At 32.7% G+C, this 13,953-nt stretch overlaps 1 protein-coding gene across 1 annotated transcript in view; it reads right to left on the bottom strand.

Moving 5' to 3' along the window:
* Positions 1-13,953, bottom strand: part of LOC150086891 (dynein axonemal heavy chain 7-like) — a 1,233,418-nt gene that overhangs the window by 1,036,876 nt on the left and 182,589 nt on the right. The window contains exon 11 of the mRNA XM_090372313.1: positions 13,555-13,572. Within this exon, the coding sequence (XP_090228439.1) occupies positions 13,555-13,572 (18 nt within the window). The remainder of the gene's footprint in view (positions 1-13,554; positions 13,573-13,953) is intronic.

The raw sequence follows: 13,953 nt of genomic DNA, 5'->3' as shown, positions 1-13,953 counted from the left end.
AATTCACGTCTTTTCTGTCTAGTGTGAGGAGGATAGTGATTATACCAACTGTGCTACCCACAAGGGCAAACGTGCCCTTGTGGGTAGTTCCCACTACTCTAACAAAACAAAATCATTGCATGTACCATACACCTGATGTAATACATTTTCTCTACACTACATATGAGAAGCACTATGGTCACCTAATCATGGCTCAGAGCCTACATCAATATCAATTTAGCAGAAATTATCAGAACTTTTTAACAACACATATTGTTATTTTAGAAACCAACTTAACTCATATTCTAAAGGGAGGAAAAACTTAATCAAGTAAAGAAGGAACAATAAATAGCAACAAAACACTTTTCCACAAGGTAAAATTATATTATTTTATTGATCAGTCAAGATAAAAAATATTAAATTCTTGTGCAAAAAAAAGTTCCAGTTACAAAATTAGGTGATGAAATTTCTGAGAAAATTTGAGGTGTGATCAGAAAACTCAGTGCCTATTTTGTATCCTGAAATTACAGCATCATGGCAAGTAACAACTTACTGCACATGCTTAGTAACTCATCCTGATGTAGTAATGCACAAATCCCAATTTATCTGCAGCCAGTCTGAATTTGGGCACATTGAATAGATGTTTTATGTGTTTTGTCACATTTTAAAATGAATGATTTTACTGACATAGAGAATACAGTACTCATTTTTTTTCTTTTCTTTTTATTCAGTAATACTTTCTACTTTTATGGATGAATCTGTTGGTCTTTTGTTAATCAGGAACCCAATTCCACCACATAATCCATTATTTGTTCCATTATAGGAACCCAATTCCACCATATAATCCATTATTTGTTCCATTACTTACATTTGTTCCATTACTGTATCCATTATTTATACATTATTTGTGCCTTTTACTGTCCAACTTGAAACTCACAGAACCAACCTTTCTTCTTCTTCGTTTATTCCTTCAACTTCCATTTTCTGGAACAGCCTTTCTTCATACGTATTTCCTTAAAATTACAATTTACAGAAGTTCAAGTCTAATGTCAACAAGTATCTTCTTTCATCTTCTCACCCTCCAACCCATGCATGGTACTAAGTACTATAGGTTTTAATACCTCTTGTGTTTGGGGTTTTCTTAAAAAAAAAATAAATAAAATAAAATATTTGTACTACAGCCAATGTTCACCTCTAATTTGATGAAATCTTCCCATTTTTTGAGCAGAAATTTGCATCATAAAAGTTTGTTTCAAACTCTGGAAAAATGAAACAGAAACCCTCAAAACATTAAAAACAGCTTTCAGTGAAGGTGATATGTGTAATTCAAAGATTTTTCAGTGGTTTGCAAAATTTAAACTCACTTGTCCACTTGATGCCCATGTGCCAACAAAAGCTGATTCTTGAAACTCCATTTCTCAGCACATCTGTCTAACTTTTCTGAATGCTGTTGCAGTAGCATACTGTCATTCCTATCATTAAAAACCCTGCCAACCTTTGTATCATCTCTAATGACATTAAGCCTGATAAGCCTTCATCAATAATTTAGTGATCACTTAGTGTATTTCTTTGCACTGTGATATTCATGTGCATCCCATCCCTCAGCAAAAAAATTCATATGAAAATTTTCAGAAATATCATTTAATTTAGTTAGAACCATTAGGAGCAAAAAGTTTAATTCTGGCTAACCAATATACTAATTTAAATCTGTCACACAGCAAAGTGTTTTCTTTCAAAAATAAACTTTCTAAAAAAACCTGAAAAGTTGACATCTGTGGTCTGGTTCACAGAGTTTGGATAGTTGAAGTTCATATTTTAGCATTAAATCAGCTCACACACCAACCATAAGAATAAGTATTTACTGTAACTAAAATATTTACATATCAAAATAAAATAAATATTTACAAAAACTGCTATTATATTAAATTAAATTATATACATGTAAAAACATTAAAACTGTGATAAAAATGTGAGCTGATTTAATGCTACAATATGAATTTTCCCAACCTCAGAGGCCTTTTTCAGGATATAGTTGAAGTTCAGGGAGGGGAAGAGGGGATTTTTCTCCTAACCTAGTGGTAGTTTTATTGAAGGCTACTGTTCTCTGGTGAGAACCTCTCCTCAGGGCTTCCTTTGTGACTGCATTTTTTTGTAAAGAGAATCTTAAGGAAGAGTGTAATTATTCCCATATTTCGATGGCAGTTACCACAGAAATATGGGAATTGGAAATAAATTTTGCATGTACAAAATATGGAATGGAAATATTGCACGTAAAATGTAAACATTTTACGTGCAATATTTCCACCTAATTTCCACAATATTACATGCAATATTTCCAACATTTTGCACACAAAATGTAAACATTTTACATGAAAAATTATGATTTTTCTATTCCTGTTTTTGATGCAATATCATTTTTTGACTAATCATAAAAGTGGTTTCTAGTATACAAAAGGAATATTTCAAGCTTATCACACAAGTGAAATTGACCAATTCAAGAGAAATCAAATTTTGAGATTTAATTAATTATATATAAAGAAATTATAAAATAAATTTGAGTTTTTCATCATACAAAAAATAGGCTTCAAGGATCCAATGAGACAAGAAGAATAAGAACAACAAAATAAAAGGCAATCCAAAAAAATGGAAATAAAATAAATCATTGATAAAATTTGTACATATCTTTGTATAAACTTACACAAAGAACATAATTTACAAGCTCCTGCCAATTAAGTTTAATAATATGTATCTTATATTTAATAATAAGTTTAATAATATGTTTAATAAATTTTATCAACGATTTATTTTATTTCCATTTTTTGGATTGCCTTTTATTTTGTTGTTCTTATTCTTCTTGTCTCATTGGATCCTTGAAGCCTATTTTTTGTATGATGAAAAACTCAAATTTATTTTATAATTTCTTTATATATAATTAATTAAATCTCAAAATTTGATTTCTCTTGAATTGGTCAATTTCACTTGTGTGAAAAACCACATTCAAACCAGCATGGGAGTTTGACTACAGTGAAACTTCTCCTAACGGACACCTCTCGTTAATGGACATCTCTCTACAATGGATATTTTCAAATTCCCCAACTCACCTGCATTGGTTTTAACGTGTGTGCAGCTTCTGTCTAGCGGGCATTCTCTGTAACGGACGCGGACAGGCAATCTGCACTGTTTCGTTTAGATTAGCACTTAATTTGATCTCCCCATAACGGACAGCGGGCGAGCTCACGGCCTTTTTCTAGGAACGTTTCTTCCATGTATTGCCTCAATCGTGTGTTTATTTTCTATTTCCGATTCTCTGAATTTTATCAAGGTTTATGTCGCGGTTATAAACCCTTTTTCAAGAATTTTAAGGCACATGTAAAACTTCTGATGAATTCGGTGTGTGCAGGGAGGGGGGGAATATGGTCGGCCTTTCGTCTTTTCAGTTTCAGTTTTCAGTTTTGTTCAGTGTCGTGTGAAGTGCACAATGTCTTCTCGTAAACATTTAACTTTAAAAGATAGTCGAACTCATTAATGCGTATGATCGGCAAAAAAATAGTGTTCGCAATCTCGCTGTAAAATTCAAAATTGGGAAGACGCAGGTAAGCGACATCCTAAAGAAAAAAAATGAACTGCTCAAACAATTATGGCAACATGTAAATGATCAGGTTCAAAAATCATTCCCGAAAACTGTTGGACTTCAAATTTGTCATGCACGTGCTAAAAAAATTCCCATTAATGGGCCTATTATTAGGGAAAAGGCTTTGGAGGTTGCGAAATCTATGGGAGTAAATGAGTTCAAAGCTTCTGTGGGATGGCTAGACAAGTTCAAAACTCGGCATAAAATTTCTTGGAAAACCATAAGTGGTGAAGGTGGATCTGTTGATACTGGGGTTGTAACAGAGTGGACCGTCAAATTGGAAGATTTATGTCGTAATTTTGAAGCTAAGGATATTTACAACTGTGACGAAACAGGGTTGTTTTTTTAAAGCTCTTCCTGTAAACACAATGAGTCTAAAAAACGAAAAGTGCCAGGGCGGAAAAATTTCTAAGGAACGCTTGACTGTACTATTGTGTACAAATATGCTGGGAGACTTTGAAGAACCTCTTGTTATAGGAAACCCACAAAATCCTCATTGTTTCAAGGGCATAAAGTTGAATCTTTTGGATGTTGACTGGAAGTCTAATAAAAAAGCGTGGATGACACGAGATATCATGAGCGAATGGATAAGTCACTTTAACCAAAACATGATTCGTCAAAACAGAAAAATTATTCTTTTCATGGATAATGCTGCATCTCACCCGCACATTGAATTGTCCAACATTCAAATCATTTTTCTGCCACCAAACACATCTGCAGAGTGTCAGCCCTTGGATCAAGGGATAATAAAAAATTTTAAACTTCACTACAGAAAACGTGTTTTAAGACATCTCATTGCAAACATGAACGATGTAACATGTGCGAGTGACCTTGCAAAGAAAATCAGCATCCTAGATGCGATTCAATGGATTTCCTCTTCAGTAAACGCAATTAGAAAACAAACTGTCGTGAACTGTTTTGTAAAGTCTGGTTTCTCAAACGCAAAAATTGAAGTTGTGAACAGCAATGTGGAGCACCAAGAAGAACAAGAACTTCATCATCTATTGATAATGTACGATACTTCCGCTACAAGTGACCCTGGCTACAAAGATATAGACTCCAACCTCACTACAGAAGATGGTGCTCTAGATATCAACGACATTATCATCGATATTTTTCAAGAAGTTCCTCATGAGGATGAAGAAATGGACGGAGGTCATTCTGTCGAAGAACATATTAATGACGAACCACCGATGAAAATAGAAGAAGCGCTCATACAAATCAATCGTTTAAAAATGTTTTTCGCCGCTGAAGAAGATACTGAAGGACTTTCGATGGTTTCTTCACTCCAAACAAATGTTGAAAACAAAATTATCAGCCGGAAGAATGTTGTTTGTTGTTTGGTTTTTAGGAGCATTAGCAGCTAAGGCCATATTGCTCCGGGATATGCAGTGGTCATTCCCTGACCTTTCCGCATCCTCCATATTTGGTGGCGACGGGCTCGAACCCCGGTCTAATCAAGAAGCGTGTGCTATGCACTGCTGCTCCTTCCCACCTGGCTACGGAGGCGCCTAGCCGGAAGAAGGTGCAGAAGATAAAGTCATAATATGCATAGCACAATTGTATGTATATTATTTACAAAAATATTGTGCAAAATCTGTATATAATTTAATTTAATTTTACATTAAACGTTTAACAATTTTTCTTTATCTCTTGTGTATGTAATTGTATATTATTTACAAAAATATTGTTCAAAATCTGTATATATTTTAATTTAATTTTACATTAAACGTTTAACGATTTTTCTTTCTTTCTTTTTCTTTTTCTCCCTCAGACTTCTTGTTAGTGGACACTTCTCTGTAACGGACACATTTTCGTTCCCCATGGCTGTCCATTAAAGGAAAGTTTCACTGTATTTGTTTATCTTTACTAAGGACAACAAAATGTCAACACTTAGTTTGCTTCAATGTTAGCCATTTTTAAAGAATATAACCTCAAAAGGCATTACATGACAAATCACTGCCAAAACTACGAAAATCATTCCTGGAAAATTAAATTGTTTTCTGAGTCACATGGTTGAACAGCTGAAAAAAGCTTATATAACAAAAAAAAGTACATAAATACAAAATTACAAAAAGCAACAAAAAGTAACAAAAATACAAGAATCATCAGTTATGGCTTCTTACATCATTAGTTATGAGCTTGCTAAAGCCTAAAAAAAAACTGTTCATGGATGGTGAATTTTTCAAGCAGTGTGCTGTTCAAATGGCAAAGTCATTCAGTGAAGAAAAGGTGGCCAGAGAATTTCAGTCCATACCTCTTTTGAAAAAACTGTTACTAAAAGAACTGAAGATATCAGTAAACATTTGTCTAACAACTTGAAAGCTGTTATTGGAAACTGTCCCTATCTTTCAATAGCTACTGATGAAAGTACAGACATAACAGACACCGGTGCAATTTGGCTATAGCAGCCCTTGCACAAATAAATCCCACTCCAACAACAACATAACAGTTAGTCAGCTGTTAGTTTTTATCAAAAAAATTTGTGAAGACTTTACTGTTTTTGAATAATTATTAAGTTTGTTCTTTGCATGGCTCAACTAAAGGGGAGGGCATATTTTTGCAGTTCAGAGAGAGCAGTGGAGGAGTATGTTGGGTTTATAAAGTTGACTGCTGTAGTTACTAATGTTGCTATGGCCATGGTTGGGACTGGTGCTGGTTTTATTGGATTTTTAAGGCAAAACAAAGTTAATGTTCCTGCCTTACATTGCATCATTCATCAAGAGGCTCTGTGCACAAAATCTATCAAACTATGTGACGCTATTGTTAATGTGACAAAAATCACAAATTTCATTAGAAAAGGGAACAGCCCCCCCTTACTCACTGAAAGTTCGTTACTTATTTTGAAGAACTGCATTATGGATCTCTCTCTTACGGGAAATTGGATCTCTTACGGTGATCCGCTGTTGCATTGCAGAAGTTAGGTGGCTTAGTTGGGGAAAATATTTAGTGAGATTTTACAAACTTAGACATGAAATAACTGCCTTCCTATGTGATTGCATTCCATGCTCATTTGATCTCCAACATAAGCTCCAAAATGCTGACTTCCTACAAGACTTAGCATTTCTCATAGATATTACACAACATTTAAACGTCATAAATTTACAACTTCAGGGGAAAAAGCAGAAAATTTTTCAAATGATGGGTTATATTGATGCAGGGCTGTTCCTGGCTCCTTGGTTGCCTGCGTGCAGCAGGTATTTGGTGCCCCTTTACATCATATTTTTAAAAGGAAAAAAATTTTCCGAAAAACTTTTAGTTTTTTGTAGTAATATTTTACCATTCTACCAATGATGCAAATTTAAATTAATGCATTTAAATTTCAAATTTCAATTATTTTTTACTGAAACTGATATACAAAACTGCATAATAATCCTATCCTATACATAATTCTTGATGTGTCCTTCTGTCCCACGTTCCATTTAAAAAATCGTTTGACTTAGAGAAATACAGTAAACTTTGTTTCCTCTCGCTCGGAGGTCCCAAGAAAACTATTCTCATTTTCAACTCCAGAAGAAAATTGTTTCCCAAAATAATAAATGTAAAATTCAATTTTTCAACTTGCAGCATCGTTTTCTTTTGCAGAATTAAATTACAGTTTATTAACTAACTATAATGGGATATGCATAATTTAAAAGAAAATTACATAAATACAGGTAACCCTTGTATAAAATGGTAGTTAGGTTCCTATAAAATGTCGTGTTGTGCGAAACCATGTTATATAGGACTAAGAAAAAGTACAAAAAAGGGAGGTTACATTTGAAAAGCTAACAAAAATACAGCATTCTAGATTTCGTGTATCTTCTACTCTCTCTCTCTCTCTCTCTCTTTAAAAAATCAGTAATCTGGGTTTGTTTGCTTTTGCTTGAATTTATTTGTTAATTTTATCATACGGAACTAAGCATTTTTTAAGCTTGGGCTCCTTTTATTCAAGAAAGAAGATTCTAATTGCTTGACTAACTTTATGCCTTCCTGTATGCTTTTTAGTGTAAAATTTGGAAGTTTAGAATTTTCATCTGCACTATCATCCTCTGCATTGATTTGGTTTTACCTCCAATACCATTTCCACCAAATCCGCTTTGCCAGCCTCTTTTTCTACCAGTAATTCTTGAACGTCTTCAGTAATCATATCTTTTTTTAAATTTTTTTAGGCAACTAAGGCCATGTTACTCTGTGTATATTGTCTATAAATTGCATGTGTCCTGAGGTCGATGCCGACCGGGCTAGCCGAGTGGGTAAAGTACCTGCCTGGCAACCCAAAGGTCGTGGGTTCGATTCCCGCCTCGGGCTTGGATCAAAGTACTGCAAAAACCTTGGGAGGTGCAATATGGCCACAGAAGCCGATGCGCCAACAACTACCAAATCAAAAAAAAAACAAAAAAAAAATCAAAATCCTGAGGTCGATTTTCTGTTTTGCTGGATGAGAAACCTGAGATTCCATGAGAAAAATAACATGTTACCCTTGCCTGAACCCAACTAACTCAGCCACGTTGTGAAAAAGACCCATAAAAATTTCTCCCGTGATTGACGGGATTTGAACTCAAGTCTTTTCTACTCAGTGTGGGGAGGAGGGAGATTCTATCAACTATGCTACCCACGAGGACTTCAGTAGTCATATCATCAAAACCTTCCCTTCCTACCAATGTAGAAAGTTCTACTATCGTACCGATTCCGTTTTCTGCCGGTTCAACCATATTTCCTGACTGAACTGACTCTGACCATACATTTTTCCAACACGCATTTAATGTTGACGGTTTTACTTCTTTCAGTGATAAAGTTATGATTCTGATACATTACACAATTGAGAAATGTTTCCATGCCTCCATTACTTCATAGATCTGGAATCAATTTTTTTCAAAATCCATTGTAATGATTTTCTCATGTAATGAGTTTTAAAGGTGGATATAATGCCTTGATCTAATGGCTGAATGAAAGAAGTTGTATTAACTGTGGTGGCAGGAACATAACTTCAACATTTGGATGACTTAAATCTTTTGGATGGCCTGGTGTGCTATCCAATAATAATAAAATTTTGAAATCTAAATTTTTCCACAAGTTCAATAGCACAAAATGTAACACAGGAATTTCCCAACAAAATAAAATACAGGGATTTCTCAATAATTTTTTTTGACTAGCGAGTCAACATCGGGGATTCAAAAAGAGTGGAAATGTTGAAAAATTACATCCAAAATAATAATAGCAGGGTTCCCCCCGGTACAAAAGCTCAAAAATACTGTTATGCGAGGTTTACCGAAATTCTCTAACCATGTTAGAGCGAAACCATGTTATACTGGGGTTGCCTGTATTTCTATTTTTGTTGTCAAATTTTTAGTTTCAGCTCCAATTCCTTCTTATGCAAAAGAAGTTGAAAGTTAGTTGAAAAAATAAAATTTTGGGTTAGCATTGCCTTGTCGAGCACACTTCAATGCTATATTGAAGTGTGCTTGAAATCTTTGTATGAAAATGTATTGCCTATGAAAACGGCTGTAAAAATTGGCTTGAAGATTAATAATATAATATATTTTTTGGAATTTTGAGATGTTTTTTCAGATTAGAACAACTTTTATAGTTATAAACCTATTTAATAATATCTTTAAGCAATGCCATTCGTATTGGCTCTCTTACAAAAAATGCAGTTATAATCAGGAACTTAAGGAAATATTTTCGTTCATTTTGGATATCCAGTTGTAATTTTTACAGATTTCATTCCATATTTATGAATGAGTATCATAAGATACCATATTAAGAAATCATCAGATGAAGGTATACATACATTTTCGTGTTGCTTAATGGGTATTTTGTAATTCCTCTGAAAATTAATTTTGATTAAAACGCTATTTGACAAAATTTTAATAATTTCCAAGAGATGAACTTCGTATATGCTCTTGATTTTCTAGCCTTTATTTAACAGGTAAATTTATGGAATTAAATGCCAATAAACGATTATGGAGCTCCGGGGTTCTATTCTCGTTCCATATTCTTTGATACAATAATAAGAGTTCAATACATTTTTCTACTAATTATGTTTTATTATAACAAATTTTCTAATAGTAAGGCATAATATAACTCTCAGAGAATAAAAATTCATATAATAAATATAGTTCACTATTTGTGATTCCTACGGGTATGTGTGCCTGAATTTTAATTAAAATTAACACCTTTTAAAGTGGGGAAACAATAAACAATTCTAGCTTATAATTTTTTTTATTTCAATTTCAATATTATTAATAATTTAAATATAAAACTAAAAGACACTAAACTACAAAAAAATAATAAAACAACATTAAAAAACACTTATGCATTCAGCTCACAACTTTAAATTTTACATAAATTTTCTTGCTTTAATTGTAGCAAATACTTTGATTAAATCGTCCATATCAATGCTGAATTACAAAATTACGAATTATGAATCTGAAGGGACATAAACTTAAATTGAGAAAAGACAGTTGTAAAATAGATGTACAGAAATTTGCCTTTAGCCAGCGGGTAGTTGATTACTGGAACAAACTCCCATCTGTTGTGGAAATTGATAGCTTAAATGAATTCAAGGAAGAACTGGACAAATTTTTGGGGCAGATGGATGGGTGAAATTGGGATTTTTTTTTTTTTTGGCTGATGCTGCAAGCTTGCTTTCTTGCATCATATATCACTAATAATGCTAATGCTCTATGAAATATAATTTTCTACAGCAATTATTGCAAGGTCACTCAGTTAAAGCATTGTAGATCTTAAATAATTTTTAATGATCTTTAATTTAGAAAAGATCTTTCACTAGTTGAAACAGAAACTGGAAGAGTAAAAAAAGAAAAAAAAAAAAATTCTCAGTGAAATCGCAACATTTGGAATTGCATTTATTATATTATTGTTACATATCATTTTAAGAAACTCTTTTGGATCATCACTACTAATATTTAATGCTTGTAATAATTTCAGCTCTTCAAAAAGTTCTTTGTTCTTATATCACTTTCACATGCAGAAGGATCTGTAAATTTTATATGTAAATTACTGTAATGCATTTTAAGGTTCATCATTTAAATCAGAAAAATTTAGTAAGAAGCTAAAACATGCAGCTATATCTGCTAACTTGTCAAATCTCGTTCATACTGAATTTATTGCTGTATCTAAAAGTGTAAAATAAAAATCCACCTTATATTTTAATTTTTGGTCTGTGATTGGGTGGTCGGGCAACTCACAGTCAAATTGATTTTTTGCGTGTCTTGTTCTCAAAGCTGCTGCTGCTGCAGGAAATGTGGTTTCCAAATCCAAGTCATTGGAGAAAGCCTCAGAAATACACTTTTCAAAATATTCAGACCTTTTCGTTTAAAAATATTTTATCAAATTGAAGGCTTTGTATATTCCGCAATATTTATTTTAGGATTTTGCAATATCTTACTAACAATTGACTTTATTTAGAATATCATACCATACGATAATCGATAAAACAAATTTAAAGGAACGAATCTTTGTAGCAAGGGTCTGAGCAAGATTTTTAGTATTTATGTCTCTACTTTGGTCAGGTATTAATTGTAACAATGTGTCATAAATTTCACCAAGTTCAGAATCTTAATGGCATAACTGCTTTTATTCTACTTTCCAAACAAGTATCTTTCACAGATTTTAATGTGACTTTTCGAATATTTTCCATTAATTTTTACCATCTATACGAGAAGGAAGACTATTTGCATCTTTGATAAGGTTTTGAAGGCCAATATATTTTCCACTCATATTGGAACCATTTTCATAACCTTGACTCCGTCATGTTATTTAGTTTTAAGTTATATTTTGGGAATAAATAATTTAATACTAATGTACATAACCCCTTATCTGTTATATAATTAATCTGATGAAATCCCAAAATATGTTCCCTTATTTCTACGTCATTGCTGGAATATACAACAAAATGTATGATAAATGTTAATTGTTTAATATGACTACTGTCAGGGGGGGTGCAATCAATCTAGAATAATTGAGAAATAGTTGCTATTTTCCACTTAACCTAATATTTCTTTCCTTAATTTGCCAGAAATTAAAGAAATAATTTCCTAGATAATGTGGCATACAGCTAATATATTTTTTTTAATATTGGAAAGGTGATCCATTATGTACCTATCAAATTTAGCCAACATTTCAATTACCTTTACCTTTTTACTTCAATTGCTTTTAAAAAAATTACCATTATTGGGAATGTACAATCCACTTGAAGAATGGCAAAATGCAAGAGACTGGCCAGCTGAATATTAAAAAACAGCAAAAATTCATTTCAAAATTTCAGTCTGATTTTTCTTTAGTTCACACAAATGACATTGTTCTTTATCTATAGTTGTTTGTTTTGTTAACATGGACTTCATTGTGAAGTATTTATTGTAATTAGAAATATGAGTAGAAGATATTTCATGTCATTCCAAATTAATACTAGTATGCTTCCAATTGAAAAAGCCAGTTGAACATAACTGAATATTTGCAGTTCCAAATATTTTAAAACAAACACAAATATATACTATTTGTTGAAAGTGGATATATATTTTTCCTAATATTAACCAGTCACAATTTACCTTTTCATTGTTTGCTAATGTCCGTGTATAATATACACGTGAAAATCATCCTTTTTCATTTGAAGGAAATGCAACATTATTCACTTGTTTAGGTCCAATTTCCACCAACATGTCTATCCACTTTCTTGATAAAATTTTGGGCCAACGATCAGGATCCTTGATGGCTTCTGTGGGAATGTTTTCATCTACTGCTTCTGATTTTTGACCTCCACTAGAAGCATAATTTTCTTGCTCCACTATAAGTTGTCCTATTACTTTACCATCATCAGATATTTGCTCTGATCCATCGCCTTTTTCTGCATGTGCAATAGTTGTAGTACTTCTGCAATACTTTAACATACTTCCTTCTTGTTTTTTGTTTCTTCTTGGTTTGTTTTTCTGTTCTTTATTTATATTCTACTCCACTTAATTTTTTCCTCAGAAACATCTTCCCTGGGTAATTAATCCAATAATTTTTTAATTATTTTAAAAATTAATATTTAGTGTATTTTTCTCTAAGATATTTTGAGTAATTTTAATTTATTCTTTTATTTAATGAGTTAAAAACACTTACTTTTATTATTTGCACTAATCATAAAATTTTACTACTGTTAAATTAATAAAAAGGTTAACAATAGAAACACTTTTCTAAATGATAATATTCTGTCTTCTCGTTCAATTGGGACTAAAGTAAGTGTACATGCATCTCTTACTTTAGTCCCTATTGAATCCTCCTCCTCTTGCACAAACACACGAGTACATTGTCTGCAACTTGGCACCACAATCATTTAATACTAAATGCGTACAAAGTATACATGTAACAATCGACACAATGATACATAACATGAAAAACAAAGTAGTTATGGTTCCTGTTGATATAAAATGTATTCACAGAGGTTAGTGCTGTTTTTCAATTTTTACGGTATTTGCCACCTGCGTGTTGATCACGCAATCCCCGTGCTTTTAAGTGGCCCTCTGTTGATGGCTTCAACAGAAAACACACTATATAAATTTGAGTTGGAGGAAAGGACATTACTGTATGAAGTACACAGACATACTGGGCAACTCATTTCAGAATTTGACCGTTGATTTCAAAATTTTGAAATCAAGAAATTTCATCAAGAAATGGAACTTTTCAACCTTTGAAGTGCAGAGTGGAGTGTCAGCCGACAGAACTACAATCAGAGTTGTGTGAACTCCAGTGCAACCCATCCCTCAACAATCTAACAAGACGAAGTGGCTTTGAATTCTTGAAAATGTTTTCTCGAGAACATTACTCACTATTGAGAAACTGGGCCGCCCAAAACTGTGCTCTATTTTTGAAGTACCTACATCTGTGAGGTTACATATTCTGCCATGAAGCATGTGAAATCCAAGATGAGAAACCAGCTGACTGACTCTGTGCTGTTGCACATCCTCCGAGTTGCAACACTCAAAATGGAAGTTCTTGTAATCACAATGTTCGATGTACTCAGTTTTCAGAAACCATAATGTTCACATTAAAAATAACTCAAATGGATAACCTTTTAATCTACATCAGGGGTGGCCAACTTAATTTGTGATGTGATCTACTTTTTTCCTTCAAAATGCGTGATCTACCATCTCAAAAATTTCATTGCACAAGGTTAAAAAGGTTAATCAACACATATTGAAATTTAAAATATTTATATTTAAAATTCAATACAATTCAGAATTCTTATTTTAAATTCATACACATTTAAAATTTAAATTTATGCGAAGTTTGTGTCTTCATGTCATCTGCCAAGCTTTTGAAATCGGAGATATACTGTGATAAGTCCGACCATAAAGAAT

This window comes from Mastigoproctus giganteus, chromosome 4 (assembly GCF_048544385.1).
Source record: "Mastigoproctus giganteus isolate SK-2022 chromosome 4, ASM4854438v1, whole genome shotgun sequence".
Classification (NCBI taxonomy): Eukaryota; Metazoa; Arthropoda; class Arachnida; order Uropygi; family Thelyphonidae; genus Mastigoproctus; species Mastigoproctus giganteus.
This window is presented reverse-complemented; position numbering and strand designations above follow the sequence as displayed.